Source organism: Urocampus carinirostris, chromosome 2 (assembly GCF_059441175.1).
Source record: "Urocampus carinirostris isolate Australia breed hairy pipefish chromosome 2, RoL_Ucar_1.0, whole genome shotgun sequence".
Lineage (NCBI taxonomy): Eukaryota > Metazoa > Chordata > Actinopteri > Syngnathiformes > Syngnathidae > Urocampus > Urocampus carinirostris.
Window position 1 is genome coordinate 7,415,937 of NC_142350.1, and position 18,953 is coordinate 7,434,889.

General features: G+C 38.1%; 1 protein-coding gene across 2 annotated transcripts; it reads right to left on the bottom strand.

Moving 5' to 3' along the window:
- Positions 1 to 232: 232 nt before the first annotated feature.
- On the bottom strand, positions 233 to 17,842 carry LOC148370856 (major histocompatibility complex class I-related protein 1-like). 2 transcript variants are annotated; one of them, XM_088328632.1, is made up of 9 exons: positions 17,799 to 17,842; positions 17,636 to 17,720; positions 12,407 to 12,682; positions 10,406 to 10,696; positions 4,529 to 4,813; positions 4,333 to 4,455; positions 3,246 to 3,278; positions 3,018 to 3,080; positions 233 to 2,929 (listed from the first exon to the last, which is right to left on the bottom strand). In XM_088328632.1, exons 2-9 carry the CDS (start codon positions 17,682 to 17,684, stop codon positions 2,889 to 2,891), a joined length of 1,161 nt encoding a protein of 386 aa, XP_088184758.1. In that variant the 5' UTR covers positions 17,685 to 17,720; positions 17,799 to 17,842; the 3' UTR covers positions 233 to 2,888. The 2 variants fall into 2 exon arrangements, with proteins under 2 accessions (XP_088184758.1, XP_088184757.1); XM_088328631.1 differs by lacking the exon at positions 17,799 to 17,842 and having other exon boundaries at positions 17,636 to 17,792.
- Positions 17,843 to 18,953: the final 1,111 nt, after the last annotated feature.

The following is an 18,953-nucleotide window of genomic DNA, read 5'->3' on the forward strand; positions in this document are numbered from 1 at the left end:
GAGTTTGCATGTTCTCCCCGTGCTTGCGTGTGTTTTCTCCGGGTACTCCGGTTTCCTCCCACATTCAAAAAACATGCTTCTCAGGTTAATTGGCCGGTGTGAATGAGCGAGTGAGTTGTCTGCTTCTGTGTGACCTGCAACTGGCTGACATCCCCTCCAGCACCCCTGCGACCCTACTGAGGATAAGCGGTGCAGATAACGGATGGATGGGTCTTAGTGCCAAACAGAGAAATCAGAAGGACACGGGTCACTTTATTTATTTTGAATGTCTTATTTACTCCTGGACCTGGGAAGTATTTTTGTCTATAAAATACTTCCCAAAAAATCTCGTCATAGTTACAAAAGAAAAATCTCAATTGTTTTGTCTGAAACAAAAATAAGAACCAATGTTGACCATTTTATTTTATTTCCTATAATCATTGACTTTGTTTAGAATATATTTTTTAAAAAGAACGATTTTGACAATATAGCTATTAAAAAAGACACTTTTTTTTTTTAGCTTTGGTTAAATGTTAAAACAGCAAGAAAAAAAAGGGTTATTTCACTTTCATCTCCAAAGTAATATCGAAGTTGTACAAAATACCCCAAATAATTAAGATTGTGCTCAAGAAAAGTGTTTGAACCGTGATGAAAACCTATAAAGTGCAATTATTGTATACAAAACTAAACATTTAATAAAAAAAAAAAATCATAACTCTTTTTATCTTAGCCCAGTTAACACTGTATCATTATGATATTATTACACAATGTAAACCTATCATTGGTGAGCTAAACAGGAGGGCCATTTGAACAGTAAATAGAGTTTACATTTATTTTCACCAGGTCTTTTTGCTATAATAGAGGTTTTTGACAATCTTGAAAGCAAAATTCCTAGCATTTCTAGTAGACAGAGCAAGCGAACCCTTATTGCTCGATAATATTGCTGATTTTTTTCACAGGGGATAGCGATTTTAACAGAATGTCACTATTGAACTTGTTCTATAACTTCAGTTTGTTTTTTGTTTTCTATCTTTGTACACTTACATTTTTATTCTTTACAATTATATATATATATATATATATATATATATACAGTATTTATATATGTATATATATATATATACTGGACTGTCTCAGAAAATTAGAATATTGTGATAAAGTTCTTTATTTTCTGTAATGCAATTAAAAAAACAAAAATGTCATACATTCTGGATTCATTACACATCAACTGAACTATTTCAAGCCTTTTATTATTTTAATATTGCTGAATTTGGCTTACAGCTAAAGAAAACTCAAAAATCCTATCTCAAAATATTAGAATATCAAGAAAAAGTATACAAGTAGGCTATTCAACTAATCACCTGAATCATCTAATTAACTCGAAACACCTTGCGAGGGTTTCCTGAGCCTTAAAAACACTCAGCTTGGTTCAGTAAACTAAATCACAAGTATGGGGAAGACTGCTGATCTGAGGACCATCATTGATACCCTCCTGATGGAGGGTAAGACACAAAAAGAAATTTCTCAAAGAGCAGGCTGTTCACAGAGTGCAGTTTCAAAGCATATCCACAAAAAGTCTGTTGGAAGGGAAAAATGTGGCCGGAAACGCTGCACAACCAAGAGAGATGACCGCAGCCTTAACAAAATTGTAAAGAAGAGCCACTTCCAGAATTTGAGGGAGCTTCAAAGACAGTGGGCTGAAGCTGGAGTCCAGGTATCAAAAGCCACAGTTCACAGACGTGTCCGGGAAATGGGCTACAATAGCCGTATTCCCATGGTCAAGCCACTTCTGAACTCAAGACAACGGAAGAAGCGTCTGACTTGGGCTATGGAGAAGAAGCACTGGACAGTTGCAGAGTGGTCCAAAGTCCTCTTTTCAGACGAAAGCAAGTTTTGCATTTCATTTGGAGTCAAAGGCTGGAGAAGAGCAAAATCCAAGTTGCTTGAAATCCAGTGTGAAGTTCCCACAGTCAGCAATGGTTTGGGGAGCCATGTCAGCTGCTGGTGTTGGTCCACTGTGTTTCATCAAGTCCAGAGTAAATGCAACTGTGTACCAAGAGATTTTAGAGCACTACATGCTTCCATCTGCTGAAAAGCTCTATGGAGATGAGTATTTCATTTTCCAGCATGATCTGGCACCTGCCCACAGTGCCAAAACCACCAGTAACTGGTGCACTGACCATGGCATCACTGTCCTTGATTGGCCTGCTAATTCCCCTGACCTGAACCCCATCGAGAATTTGTGGGGTATAGTTAAGAAGAAGATGAAAGACACCAGACCTACAAATGCAAATGAGCTGAAGGCCGCTATCGAAGCATCCTGTGCATCAATAACACCTCAGCAATGCCACAGGCTGATTGCCTCCATGCCACGCCGGATTGATGCAGTAATCCGTGTAAAAGGATTCCCAACCAAGTACTGAGTGCATCAATGGACATTTTCAAATGTTTGATTTAGTTTTGCTGTTATAAAATTTTTTTTACTTGGTCCGAGGAAGTATTCTAATATTTTGAGATAGGATTTTAGAGTTTTTTTCAGCTGTAAGCCAAAATCAGCAATATTCAAATAATGAAAGGCTTGAAATAGTTCAGTTGATGTGTAATGAATCCAGAATGTATGACATTTTTGTTTTTTTAATTGCATTACGGAAAATAAAGAACTTTATCACAATATTCTAATTTTCTGAGACAGTCCAGTATATTGCACAAAGTTAAATACTTGGTCTGGGTCTTTATTTACTGTTCCTGCCCTCCAGCAGTTGAACTTAATCTTTTGATACTAGCTCACAAGCAATTAGTTTACCTTTTGTAAAAAAGATCATAATTATACAGTGTTAACTCAATACTTGCTACATGATAATGCAGATGTAATTTCTTATGTGAGGATGATCTGGGCTACTCTGAGGACGTCATTCAAAGGAGGACAGCGGGCTGCTCGTCTCCCCTTCTTCTGCAGAGGGCACACAACACAAAGGTCACAGGTCAATGTCCTCACTAACTATGCAGCGTTACCGAGCGTTACTTTGTTTGCAACCAACCAGTGGAACTGGAGCTTTGCCTCGAATCAGAGGAAGACCCAAAGTGCAAAAGCTGACGGAGGGCTGATGAAAAAATAAGTTAGAAGTGAAAGAAGAGTTTGTGAGGGTGATGTTGAGATCACATGAAGTCAATTCAGTAGATTATGGCTATTTTCCATTGCAACCCCAACTTCAGAACTGATTCATATACTGTAGTATCCTGGGGGTCTACTGTATTTATCAGATTACCTTCAACGGGGCGTTGATACTTCTTGGCAGCACCTGCAAACAAAGACCGATTATGCGTTGGCATATTAAGTAGGTCAGTGGTCGGCAACCACCGAGCCCCAGACCGCTATCGGGCTTTGGGTAGTTTGGTACCTGGCCGCACGGACAGAAAAATAAGTTCCATTATTTTTACCTAATTTTGTTTTACTAACACTACTACGTTTCAGACTGAACATGAACTGAGACTTCGAGGTAGAGCGTTTGAATTCAAATCATTGTGGTTCGCACGGGCGAGCACAGTTGCCTGTTGGGCGGTCACGTTGGAAACAGATTCCTGCCTGCCGAAGATACAATGAAAAATGAATCAAACCAAACTGTTGTGCTTAAAGCCAATCAGCGTTGAGAATGGTCAACTATGTCATGCTAGAAGGTAAACAAAGTTGCTGCCAAGGAAAAACCTTTGGCAATGGAGTTGGATAATGCATGGATGCATGGACCTAATTTAAGACACAGAGAATAAAACCAACAAGCTTTTTCGCGGGGTTGGTTTAGTTGGTGAGTTTGTATTTTTAATGTCTTGGTACGTGGATCTAAGTGGCGATTTGCGTTAAAAGTTACAAAAGCGACCAGAGTGTATTGCTATTAGCACATCCGCCGTACATTTCAGAGGTCCGTGGTTTGATTCCGGGTACCGGTTTCCTTGTGTGGAGTTTACATATTCTCCCTGTGCCCTTGTGCACGCCAGTTTCTTCCTACTTTCCAAAAATATGGCTGTGATGGGCCCTGCACGTGCCGCACTCTGCGTGAGGGTAAGTGGTTAAGAAAATGAATTAATGTGATTTTGGTGTGATGTTACGAGGACATCTAAATGTTCCACATGACTGCACAGTGGATTTATGCTCATTATTATTGTTCATGTTGTTATTACAAATGTCAAAATTGTTATCATTATCTTTATTATTATTTTAGAAAAACTGAACATATTCAACGCTTCCCTTGGGACAGGACGTGAAAATATTGACAGACAATGAACCGGTACGTGGTACAGAGAAGGTTGCCAACCACTGAAGTAGGTGACAAATGATAGATCATTTCCCTTGCAACACACCTCCTTTTAACCTTCTGTAAAAGACCAAGCTCAAAATGGCTGCTGATATAACTATCAATGCAACCATCACACCATCAGTGAGAGCGTTCACATCGAACTTGCAAGAATTCAATATCTTTCCATCTGTAAGGCAAATGTATGGAATCAGCAATAATGGGGACCAAACCTTTTTGATACGGCTCTGCCCATGTCTCACCCCAAAATGTTTCCACGTGAAGCCCGGACGCCTGATGTTTGAGGACGCAAGAGAAATTGCCGCAGTCTTTCCTGAGGAACTCGACCTGTTCCCGCTTCTGGTAGGTGTCGTCTTCATTAGGCCGGACGCCCGAAGAGGTGACGCCCTCCTCTCTTGAGAGAGTGCGGCCGTTCCGCCGCATCTCTACGACCACTTCGTTGTGGGGGAAGCCGCTAGCTAAGCAGGTCAGCAGTAGCTTGTCTGGGTCGTGTGTCTTCTTGGCGAAGATGTCCACCGAAGGGGGCGCTGTGAAAGGATGAGGGAATTCATTAGACCAGACTTGGGATCTTCGGTCCTTGAGGGCCGGATGTCATGTATGATTTTGGAGATTTCTTTTCTTCAACTCAGGTGAAATTATCCACTCGGCAAGAGCTTGTTCACAATCCTAGTGATTGGAATCACGGGTATTGGAGCAGAGAAACCTCAAAAAACGTACAGGACATGCGGGCCTCCAGGACTGGAGTACCGAGGGTCCTTATTTCTAAAACCGTGTGTAGGAAAGATCACTAAAGGTGGCGTACAGAGGAAACACGCCTTTGAACAAAAACTGTCCAATTTAACAGTGCGCAGGCACGTCCCACGCCTGGTGCTATTTAAAAATCACAATCCACTCTAACGTTGGCGCAGGTGAGGGAACTGCCCTTTTATGCCTGTAAAAGGCCATGGGATAGCTTTTGATGAATATTCAAACGTACCAAAGGCGGAGATGGCTAAAGCGAAGTAAAGAACCAAAAGGAGCATTTTTACACAATACGAAGAGGAGGTTCTCGTGGGTGAGGTGGATTGTCGGAAACAATTTTTATTCGGGGGTGGGGTGGTGGTTGTGGCTGCTTGACGTTGGTATCATGAATGCCAAAAATGCAGAGGAGTGGTGTTGTGCTGAAAAATGCACCCCCGCGTGAAACGTCACTAAAACAACTTTGTATCCGATTTTGGTGGGGATTGTAATGGAACAGTAAAGCACAGAGTATTTAAACCTTGTGTACCTTGGAGAAATTATTTTCGAGCAGGTTGAACATACTTACTTTGGCAAAATGACATCGCCTTTATTTAGCAATCGATGGACAAGTCAACGAGCACTTTTATTGGGATTAACCTGTGATTCAAATGAGTCATCTTCAAAATATCACATGCATAGAAAACTGTTATGCGCTTCACTATAAAGCGTATTTCACTAAAACTGTCAAATTCTCAACGGTTAAAACTGGAGACGAATGTTCAGAAGATAAGGTATCAATTTGCGATATTAAACATTTTCAACTTGCTCAAAAGTGATTTCTACAAGGTGCAAATGCTTTGTTCTTGACTGTTCTATTTCATTCCCCCAAAAATTGGATACAAATTATTTTTACTATGTTTGCACCAGTAAGGACATTTCACCCTGCGGTGCATTTTTTGGAACAAAACCGGACCGCAGCAGAAATAAATTCGACCAACTGTCTTGTGGAGCAACCATGACATTTTAGTCATCAATAAAAATCATTGATTATTGACAATTTAACAACTTATACATTTGTACGTTTGCTATGCGGATAGTCGACGTCGATTGCGCCTCTTTATTGGGTTTCTTTCAAATATACTCTTCCTATGTGTTATGTGAAAAGCCCATTTGATTTTTTTGGGGGGTACTAACGTGTCGATTTCAGATACTTTCTTTGGTTTCATCCATCTGCCTTTGGGTCATAGTTTCCCCTTTCTCCAGAATTATGGAAGCCAGAGATCCGTGAAAGTGAAGTCAAGGCATGTTTTTTTTGTATAGCCCTTTATTACAAGGTATCTCAAAGGGCTGCACAGACTATTGCAAACTACAGACAACACCACCCCTGATCTAAAACCTACATGAGAGCAAGGAAAACTCAAAACCTCAACATGAGGAAAATAAAGAAACCTTGAGAAAGTTGTTAGCTGGTATCTATTAGCATCCACCCGTTGATAAATTATTATTTTTTTGAACTTTTTAAGGACACCTCTAACTACGAACACCACATTTAATGCATAATGCTTTTTAGCATAAAATTATAGTCAAAAATGGTTTAGGGCAGGGGTCGACAACCTATGGCACGCATGCCAGCAGTGGCACGCGAGGGGTTAACCAGTGGCACGCGAGCGCACGGCAAAGTAATAATGATTTTTTTTTTAATGCGCATTTTTACCTGAAATTTAGACATTTTGATTGCGCGCTTTCATTGTTTAGCGGCTTTACGGCGAGCGTGTGTCTGCGCGGTGCCTCGCAGATCTGTGTTTTAACCCTCTCACAGAAACACCGGCGTGCGATAAATGAACGAATCACGACAGCCGAATCATGACGGCTCCTCGAGCGGAAAAATCTCGTTCTTTCCAGCCAGCGTGGACAGACGAATGGAGCTTTGTGCAAAAAAATGACAGTGCTGTTTGTGCATTATGCCTCAAGAGCGTTGTACCTCGCACTTAAAGTGTTAAACGTCATTACGAGACAAAACATGAACATGAATTCAAGGACAAGTCTGAAAAGGTGGATACATTAAAACCCTCTGTGTTCAGTTACGGTGTAGTGCCTAAATCCATCTCCCCTGCAAAATCCTCCCCCCCTCGCGTGAACACGCATTCTGCTGCGCTTCCGACAAAAGCGATCGCATTCTATATAATAAGTTTATTAAAACAATAAAGTGAGCTAATTAAAACAATTAAGCGATCGTAGTCTATATAACGCGTTTATTAAAACAATAAAGCGCGATCGTATTCTACAAAATGCGTTTGTTAACGCGGAAGAAAAAGTCACCAACACCGGAGACGAATCAATGTACGCTATGATATACACGATCACAACTAATTGTACACAAATAGCCTTTATTTGATGTAATATAATAGCCATATGTATTTTATTTTATTGTGAATGAAACTCTGCATTGGTTCCCGCGGTGTAAACAAATCTTTTTTTTTTTTTTTCCATTTAAAATCGGACTTCCCTGCCTATACTGTTTGCAAAGTAAGACACACTTTAAACCTATTATGTTTTTTTGGTTTTGGGATCCAACTAGAGAGGAATACCTCCACTTTGTGATGTGTTACTGAATAGGTGTTTGACAAATCCAGTTTTATTACTACTATTATTATTATTAATAATAGTAATATTATGAGAAACGTTCTGAAACTCATCAAAATCACTGTGCTGACATATTTATGTCATAGAGAGTTACCCAAGAAATCACAAGTCTATATCTCAAACAAGGTCCATATTAGCCGGGAGTCAGAATTTGGCAGGTAAAATGCCTGCCATAATGAAGACTGTCTTCTGGTTTAGGGTGTTGGATGACATAATCTAAGCTTGGTTAATATTATTTTAATAATTCTCTTCTTTTTCTATTTCAGTTTCATGACCAGTCCTGGACAAGATTGATAAACCTATTATCAGTCCAAAAAAAAAAGTACTTTTATGCGATAGGATTTCAGAATCAACCTTAATCTATTTTCATATGAGTTACATAAAAATCCAGCACTCCATCCAAAATTCAAGCACTTTTCAATCTTTGAAAACACAGCAATAAAATTCTAGCATTTTCAAGGATTTCAAGCACCTGTCCACAAATTCTCCTGTCAAGTTTGTTTTTTATAAATACCAAACTAGATCATTTTAATAATCGATGAATCCGTCAATTATTCTTTCGATTAATCGATTAGTCTGATTTTTTAAAAACACATTTTTAATTTCTTTCTATATTCGCTTATTCACGTTTTAGAAAGATAGAAAAAATAATCCACAACACAACAGAATATTCTATAACATAAAACAATAAAAAAAAGCAAGTGTTTGACAAATAAGAATTACAAATAAGTACATCTGTATGCTATACACCCACAAATGTGTGAGATACTCCTTACCACCTTATTCAAAGATCACATTCAGACTTATCACACAAAACAGAAAAATGAAGTATGGGCAAAAAATATTTTTTTTATGTGCATTAACATCCGCCAAAAAAATATCAAAAATGTAAAGCCAGTTTGAAAACTGTAGTCAACCAATTTGTTTTTTTTCCCCCGGTTAAATCTTTGGTCAACATTACAATGTGCTAAAAATATACAATATGCCCAAAAGGCTGCCCTTTGGGTTGAGATAAACATGTCATGATTAATCTTTTTACCATCTTATTAATTTATTTTCATCATTTTTTCTCTGTATTTCGGCAGCACTTTTGTTCCCGTGTTAACTTTGTAGCGTATGACTGTTTAATGCCCATTTTGTTTGTAATGATGCAATTTTCAAAATTGAAAGATACTCTAAAGCACTGGTTCTCAACTAGTCTGACTTGAGGACCCACCATACCAGAATCCACCCTAATGACAAGCTGCGTCCCAAATCAAGAATACATGTCCACTTCTGCAATTAATCCAAGGAAAGGATTGTGCCGTTTAAAACGAATATAGTAGAATATATTCAACCTTAAAAAACAGCAAAACCAAAATGACTTCAAGTACCATAAATAGTGGCATATATGCCTACATTCCATATAAGCGACCCCCTAAAACTGCTTTAGAATAGCTACAAACTAAAATGAATTCAAAATATTAATAAAGCGTTTTACTTGAGTTTTCTTTTTTGAAAGAGGTAACATTTCAACTTATTAGATAATGTTTAGGGATATTGTGACCTCTGTCATTACTTATATTTCATGTTAAAAATGTCTGAAAAGCCCTTTTAGACTTTTTGTGATTAAGCTCCAATAGGATAAAGTGTACTAATAAACATGACTCTTTATAAAAAGGGCCTCATAGCGTTCTCAGCCGGATTAAGTGGTACTACAACTTTACAAGATCCAATGCACTTATTTGCATTGATGAGTGTGCTTAGTGGCTCACAAAGTGCACAAAATGATGAATCGATAAGGTAATTAGTTGTCAACGCTTTTAATAATCGACTTCATTGATTCGTTGTTGCGGCCCTGTACCAAACTTTGATTACAAATGGCGTACGACTTGTTTTGTGCGTACGTAGTCTTTTGTAATGAGGCCCCTGGACACTAGTCCTCGAGGCTGCATAGCCTTCATGCTTTTGGAAATTTCTCTTCTTAAACTCAGGTGATAGATATTATCAGCTTGGAAGGAGCTTGTTAACGATCCTAGTGATTGGATTTACGTGTTCTAAGCAGAGATACCTAACGAATTATGCAGCACATGCGTCCCTACAGGACTGGATGGGCCAGGTCTGCATTTGACAATTTCCACTGCCTGTGTAAGCTGTATTTTCAAATAGTGTCGCTGTTCAAATAAGTCACTAAGTAAGTTGTTATGTTTCTTTGCTTCTGTGCTAAATGTATTGTTTATTCTGTTATTTACTATCAGACTGCTCCAATGAAGGCGTCTGGGGTTGCCAGGTCTGTCTATTTTATCATCTATTATTGTTATTGCGCGCATTTGGTTTTTATTTTGGCTATCACGCACTACGGTTTGTTGTTTTGATTATTATGTCACCATTGAACAATCATGTGTCGGTAGACTCAAACGCTAGCTTTAGCAGGTAGTGGTAATTAATTAGGCAGCTAAAATTTGTGTTGCTGAAATAAGCTGACAATACGAGCCTTAAGAACGCTAAGTGCTAGCTAGCTGCAAATGCAAATTTAGGCGTAGTCGCTAGCATTAGCGGACAGTGCTGTTATGATTAATTCTTAATGTTGACCTCACTTACTGCCAGTACAGAACATATACAAATTCTATGAACAAAAAATATAATACTCTTTTACCACTATTACATACATAACATCCTTTTAACATTACAAAGTGGTAGATGTTATCCTACTCTATTTTTGCGCGCAGACACAATCCATCTCTGATATTAAAAAAACAACAAAACTGTATACATACCTCTGCTCTTTGTTCCATCACGCCGATACTCGAGGAAACGTCCCGTCCACTGCATGCACTCATCGTTCAAGTAATGCATGGTGTAGTCCTTCAGGAGATCTATGTTTTCCCACTTGTCTCTTGTCTCGACCGCTTTTGGAGACTTTGCCACCCAATCTCTGCGCATGTCATTAAAGGACAGGAAGTCCTTGAAGTCGTAACTGTATGTGTACACGCCGCCAAGAGACGCCAGGGTGCCGTTGGGATGCAGGTCGCTGTAGCAACCGTGACGCCACTGTAGGACGTGCAAATCTGAGGGGTATAATGAACAGGGTTGGGTAGGGTTACTTTAACTTGATTACTTTCAATTACTTTTGGATTACTCCAATACCAAATATGCTAATAAAAGACAAAAGAAACTAAATATGAATAATATTATGACTCAAAACACGTGGTAAGCTTTCTCTCCTGGCTTTGATCTCCGGCAAAACTAACATAAAATGCGACAGAAACAAAATGAAAATAAATCCAAACAGCTTGCCAACATCATTTTTGCCGTTCCATGTATTCCGTTACTCCCCAAGCCTGCACAAAATTTAGTAATTTAAAGTAACCCTACCCAACCCTGATTATGGCAACATTAAAAGTATTCCCAAACAGAAATGTACTTTTTCATATAGGCACTCGAGACACTTAAAGTTTACTTATCTGACTTGTTAGCTGTCGATCTGTGTCATCATTGAAGGAACAAAACACTTTCAAAATGGCAAATCCTATTAACAAAACATGTGAGGCCAGCTCAAAAGAAGATAGCTATTGTAGTGAACAGCGATTGCATAAGGCTCATTTCTGCTTAGAGGGAGGTGATTGTGGCTTTTCATCTGTGTATTTCAGTGTACGTGTCGCTGTTGGTATAATTCTGTCCGGCTACCCCCCGTTAGCATCGGGGTTGCCGAAGGCTTTTTTCGCTGCCCACCGTGTGTGGTTTGGCTGGCTAGCCTGACGTTAGCGTCGGTTTGCCTTGTCCCTTGGTCTATTGCCGGCTGGCTTCGCGTTTATCGCTGTTGTTGGTTCCCGGTTAGGCTTGCTGCTCACTGCAAGTTTTTTTGTCAGCCAGCCTAGCGTTTTTAAGGCAAGGCTGCGGCTGCCTTTCATCGATCCAGGTTAGCCCCCTGTTGGCGTCTCTCTGTGTGTTATTTGGGCCAATCTGCCTCCTTTTGGCTGCTCACCCTTTGTTGTACCATTACTGCATCCTCCTGCGACACAATGCCTAAGCAATCTCTAAAAAGCTACCCTAACTTGGCCTAAAACACTTGTAACCTCTTCGACTAATTAACACATGAAATGATAAGGGGACTGGCTCATTAGGGTGCTGCTGTTCCACCTAGGACATCACCGCTCAGGATAACAAAGACAAGACATTCTGTCTTCAAAATTAATTATCACGGTTTCGAAGTTTATAAAGATATCAACTCTGACAAAAATATTCAAGTAGAGGCATTTAATTATTATAATTATTAATTGGTTAAAACTACTGCGCATGTAGTGAGCTCTCAGCAGCCATCTTGTTTGGCCGCCCAGGCCGTTTTGACTACATCCGGTTCAGCAGACGTATTTATTGGAAGGTCACGCATGCACGGTGACTACAATGGAGTCGTGCATATGTATTACATTACATACAATAGAAAAACATTGAAAACGTATCACAAACAATGGAATTAGACTGAAAACATGGATCTTTGAAACGTGACTATGTGTGTGTGTGTGTGTGTGTGATGATTACTTGTATATTGAAAATGGAAAAACAGGTTAAACAAGTTAATTTCATAGCATAGGAATCTGAGAAATACACAACTAAAAGTAGCTTACTTTACACCCGGAAAGAATTGGAATATATCGATGGAATGTATATAGATTTTATGCAAGAACCATGTATAATGTCCTCACATTTGCATGTTTAAGAATTTGGTATCACGTACTGGATAAGATATAGAAAAGTATAACTTTCATAGAATGTCCTACCCGAACGGTTGTGTCCCATACGCTTGAGCAGGATGTCCATGTTGATGCCAAACCACAGCTGTTTGTTCTTCCTGGATTCGGTTCCTTTATCCCAGTATACTGTGCCCAGTTCCTCCGCAATCCAAGGCTGCTCAGGTGCTTTTTTCATGGTGTGGCTGTCATAGTAATCAATTACCTGACCATCCAGCAAGCCCATGGCCGTGAATTTATGCAAGCCTGGTGGGAGTTTCGCATCCCCCGAGAGCCATGTGTAGATGTAGATCAAACTATGACGCTCTAAAAAAGATGATTCGAGGTTGTAAATAGGACTGGGTAATTTCCCCCCCCAAAAAAATATCCAGAATTTTTATTTTATTGTAACTTTGAATTTATTTTTATGTAATTGTATTTTTAATAGTATTTTTAAGTGATTTGTGTTCATTTTCTTTTTTAACAAAATTGTTTTACTTGATTATATTATTTTCTTAATTTTATATGACGCTTCCATTTTAATGTTCCTATATTGTTTTGATGTCGCTCTGGTGAGGGGGCCTCTCCTTGTGAGAGGTAAAAGAATTCTCCCACCATGGCCCGCTGTGTGTCGTAAGAGGCGATTAAAGTGGAGGGAGCGAGGGGACTGGGGATCCTCTCCTCTCTATCTCAACTCCCTAAGAGACAGCAAGGCAAAGAAAGGGGGGCGGGAGACGGAAGGTCTCGCAAACCCTAGTTACTGTATAGGGTCACTAAATGTGAGAGGATGTGGAAGTAAAGCGACTGAGTGGAAGAAAGAGGAGATCGGAAGGATGATGACTAAAAGGAAGGCTGATGTGTTAGCCTTGAGTGAAACAAAGATGAAAGGAAAGGGTGAATTACAGCTTTGAGGTATGTATGGTAGAAGGTCTGGAGTTACGGGTGGACATGCTAGAGAAGGAGTGGCTGTGCTTGTGAGTGAGAAAGCAAAGGAAAAACTGGTGGAGTGGAAAGAGATATCTTCCATATTGATGTGGGTGAGATTGAAGTGGGGTGTAGAAGTATGGATGTTTATAAGTGCATATGGACCTGGTTCAGAAAGAAGCGCTGAGGAGAGAGAGGAGTTCTGGAAGGACTCTTGTCCGAATGTGTGGCAAGTGCGAAAGAAGGGTGGAAAGTGGTAATACTAGGTGACCTTAATGCTAGAGCGGGTGATGAAACGGTTGAAAATGTGATTGGTAGATATGGAGTACCAGGAAGAAATGAGAGTGGGAAGAAATTGATTGAGTTATGTGTGGAAAATGAGTTGGCGATTGGAAATACATTTTTTTAAAAAGAGGGACGTGAATAAGTATACCTTTGTCAGAGTGGATGGTGGACAGAGCACTGATGGATTATGTAGTGGTTAAGAAAGGGATGTTGAGTAAATTGTTGGATGTGCATGTTTACAGAGGTGAAATGAGTGGTGTGTCTGATCATTTTTATGTGGAAGGAAAACTGAGAATAGATGGATCGTGGAGGGCTAGTTATAAGAAGAGAGTGAGGGAAGAGGTGAAAATGTCAGAGTTGAATAAGGCAGAAAAGGAAAGAGAGTTTAAAGAGAGGATAAGGGAAGAGTATGAACGGATTAGTAGAAGAGAAATGGAGAGTGTGGAAATGGAATGGAAGTAGTTTAAAGAGGCAGTGTTGAGGAGTGCAAAATAAGTGTGTGGAAGGAGAAAAGTTGGTCGAGGTATTATGAAAGGAAGTGAATGGTGGAATGATGAGGTATCAGAGGCTGTGACAGAAAAGAGACGTGCTTTTGAGAAGTGGCTGCAAGATAAGAGTGGCGATGCGTATGAAAGATAAAAAGTGAAGAAAAGGTTGGTAAAAGCAGCAGTGTTGGGAAGAGTAAGGTGATGAAGTGTTCTTCACGTGATGGAGTGGGCATGACATCAGAAATCAGGTTGCATGAACAGGTGCTGGAAGGAGTGGAAAGCTTTAGGTACTTGGGTTGTGATGTGGCTGCAGTTGGGGGAATGGAGTGCGAGGTATTGCACAGAGTGAATCAAGGAAGCAAGGTTTTGGGTGCTCTGAGGAGAGTGATGAACAACAAGAGTATGAGTATGGATGTTAAGAGGGGACTGTATGAGAGTGTGATTGTGCCGACTGTGTTGTATGGTGCAGAGACTTGGAGCCTGAATGCAAATTTAAGAAGGAAATTGAATGTTTTTGAGATGAAGTGTTTGAGGACTATGTTAGGAGTGACAAGATTGGATAGATTGAGAAATAAAATTGTGAGAGACAGAACTGGAGTAGTCGTGGAACTGAGCAAGCGTGTTGATAAGAGAGTACTCGGTTGGTTTGTACACATGGAGAGGATGGATGAGGAGCGAATGTTGAAGAGGATCTACAGAGCAGAAGTCAATGGAAGGAGACCAAGAGGAAGGCCGCGATTGACGTGGATGGATGATGTTATGAGTGCACTGCAGGAAAGAGGTCTAAATATAATAGAAGCCAGAGCTCTTGTTGGTGATAGAAAGGAGTGGAGAGGTGTTGTGAAAGGATAGTGGGATTGTGGACACGTTCTTAAGGATGGGCTGGATACCCGTATGATGCGGCAGGGGTAAACCAGTGAAAGCTGTCGGGCCCTGCTGTTGAACAAAAGAGTGTGTTGTGTCACCCTGACCCGAGTGACATGGCCGCTTTCTGGTGTCCCATTTCATCTGGAGGGACGAAAGCATGACCAACTTAGGTGCCGAGGTGCCCAACTTGTTAGGGTGTTTGGGCAATTGGGTTGGCCATGGTCCAAACATTTTTGTGTGTTTTTTTTTTTTTTTGCTATTTTTTTCCCTTTTATTTTCTTTGTTATTGTATGCATTTGTCTTGCTGTCGGTCACCCCTCTTAAGGGATATGACCAAGGTAGATAGATGGATAGAAATATTGTTTTAAATTTAATTTGATTTTTAAAAAAATGTTCATTTATTATATCATTTATATTTATTTTTAATTACATTTTAATGTCGATTTATTCATTTATTATTTCACTTTATTATTTATTTATTTTTTCATTTTATTCTACAATTACATTTTATTTTTATTGCCATTTTATTTTATTTTGAGTCTTACGTTTTATTTAAAATTTATTATCCATCAAAATTATTTTATTTTATTTCATTATTATTTTATTTTATTTTACACTTTGATTTAACTTAATTGTATTTTTTAATTTAATTTTATTTTTTGATTGATTAAAATTAAATTTACTTCATTATATCATTTTCATTCATTTTAAGATTAAATATTGATGAATCAAGTCAAGTCATTTTTATTTGTATAGCCCATAATTTCATAGGGATGCAAAGACCACAGATTATTGCAATTACACCACCCCCTGATCTAAAACCTACACGAGGGCAAAGAAAAACTCAACAACCTCAACATCAGAAAAATGAAGAAACTTTGAGAAGAGACCGCATATGAGGTAATCCCCCTTCCACTATGACAAGGCTGCATTGGCTGTTGCAATAACAAATAATACACAGATATTGTCAACATAAAATATAGGTTATTCATATGCTATAGAACAGATCTGTGTTTTAAGCCAAGATTTACGAACAGTTCCACTGAGGTTGCAGATAATTCCACAACACTGGGTCCATTACCATTCATTTATTTATTTAAATTATTAACCTTATTTTTATTTATTTGGATTTTGTTTACATTTGAATGTTATTTTATTTGTTAAATACATATTTTTTTATTTATTAAATTATCTTTCTTTATTATATGATTTTTTAACGTATTTTCTTGTAAGATTACATTTTAATCACATTTAATTGTGAATTTTTATTTATTCAATATTATACTTTATAATATTTCTTTTGATTTATGAAAACATTTTATTTTTAATTCAATTTTATCCATTCAGATTTTTTTACTTTATGAAAATAATTTTTTTCTATTTTTTTATATGATTAAAGTTTGAATTTAATCTTAATCTTGCGTATTTCATTGTTAGTTTTAGTGGTTTTCTTTTTGTTAAATTGTACTTAATTTATTATTATTATTACATTTTTTATCTATTTCTATTTTATTGTTGTATGCATTTATTTTTTTTTCTTTTATCTAATGTTATTTCTTGATTTTTTGATTATTATTATAATGTTACACACTGTCCCTTTAAGGTATCAATACAGGCAACCGTGGCAGTATGATCCGCCCTCTAGTATCCAATTTTGAAATAAGCAATGACAAAATGATTGGAATACAAAAATTATTTACCAACTGCTAGATAAAAGACAATTAAAAGCTAGCTAAATTATAAATAGAATTATTTTCCTATTCACACCTGGGCGGCAGTAGCTCATCTTGGGATAAAGACTTCGGAGGTTCGATTCCCGGCTCTTCCGTGTTATATATCGAAGTGTCCTTGGGCAGACACTGAATCCCTAATGCCCCCAAAAAGCAGGTAGTTGCCTTTCGTGACACCGCTATCGGTAAGTGAGTGTAATTGTGAAGCACAATGTAAAGCACTATAGAAGGTCTTCAGTGACTTGAAAAGCGCTATATAAATGCATTCACATTTACATTTTATTTGACATTTTATCAACATTTTATTTAATGGTAATTTGTTTTGTATTTATATTATGATTTTATTTTTGTTTGCATTGTAATTATAATTATTATTTTCCATTTAAATGTTTTTATATTATTTAGATTTTGATTTACTATTATTTTCTTACAGTGTAATTTATTTATTTGATTGAAATATTATTTTCCTTTATTTTATTTTTTTTTACACTTTTTCGCACAGAATATGTATTGAATTGTATTGTATCTATTGTCATTTATAAAGATAACCACGTTGTGAAACATTGTATGCAACAAGATTAGACGTGGCACTCCAGGGCAAACATGTAACAAAATGTACCCTTACTTATGAGATAAAGAACAGGAGGATAACTTTTTTTTTCTCTCTCTTTTGATTATTTCATTCCATGTTTCTCCTGGAATGCCACATCGTATATCGTTATACAATTTGCACTCCGTTGACAAGAAATAATTTGAAATATTTCAATTAAAATCTGTTTTGTGGGTTCCTAACGCACAGGCGCACTAAATCGTTACACCTAAAAGGTGACTTTAATTTGATAGCTTCTATTTTCTTCTCCGTCAATCTAACAACTAAACATGCAGAAAATCTGGGGATTCGATTTAAATTCACTTTAGTTTCGAAGACGTGACATTAACGAAACCTTTACTTTCACTTTGAGTTCGGATGAAAAAAAAAAACTCACGTGCTTGTGCCACGAGCGGCACAAAGAAAAGGACATTTAGGACGAACATCTTCACGGAATATCAATAAAAGTTCCCAGATCCTTCCTAGATAACATTAATTTTCAAACAAACATTTGGATGTTAAATCAGCATGCGTCACTCCGTTTCTTGTGGGTCGAGTACCTGTCGGTGTTTTCACACATTCTCTCCGCCCTCTTATCTTGCAATTCTATCAATCTACTTCCTCATTTGTTCTTAATTCAATATTTAGTGCCTTCTAGTGGTACAAATAACCTTCATTCATTCACACGGATTTGAATACAGTAATAGGCAAAAACACATGAAATGTGATACCAATGTTAATTTTTGTAAATATTTTCCCATAGGTCAAGATTTGTGTACTGTATTTCTTTTACATTACTGTTGCGTTTCGGTCTCTAATTGATTATAGATAGATAGATAGATAAATAGATAGATACTTTATTCATCCCCTAAGGGAAATTCACATTTCCAGCAGCATCCCTGAGCTGAGAACAATACAATAATAAAGCCAAAAGAATACAATATACAAATACCCAGTGTGACGTTATCAACTGATTGATTTGCCGACTCATAAAGATGGAAACATACTGGACTTGGTTCTAACTCAAGGAGTTTCAACCTCAAATGTGACGATGTTAACGTGTACTAAAGTTATTTCTTATCATTATTTAGTTACATTTGAGGTGGGGGGGATTTTTTAAGGGTTATTGATCTATCTTCTTGATTCATTATCCATTATCCGTTATCGGTCAGTTCATAATACGCTACAAAGCCTAGGAGCCGGGACTCTTACTCTCAGCCAAAAGGCCAAGTTAAGGTCCTAGCCTTAAAGCCTAACCACATAGATAGTACACAATTCTAGTACTGGCTAAATGGTGTATTAAAGAAACTGAAGGATTAGAGGCCGCAATATTTGCACTGGTACAGTTTCTGAGCTCTCTGATCTTCTTTCAGGGGTAGCTACGTAGTTTCCTTTATTCAAAGGCTCTATTGACTCACTCACGAATGATTTTAATGTTACTCTGGCTAGTGTCCTGGATTCCGTGGCACCCCTACAGTTTAAATCACAACCCAAAAGACGCACGCCTTGGTTTACTGGTAAAACTAGATCACTTAAACCAGACTGCAGGAAGCCTGCACGAAAATGGCGCGCTGCCAAGCTTGAGGTTTTCTGTCAAACTTGTTTTGACACTGTAGCATCGCTGACGAGGCAACAGATTATTCCAGATAGTTCTACCCATTCAGCCCATGCCTTTATGGTCTTCTTTATTAAGAATATTCAATGCATATGGGAAG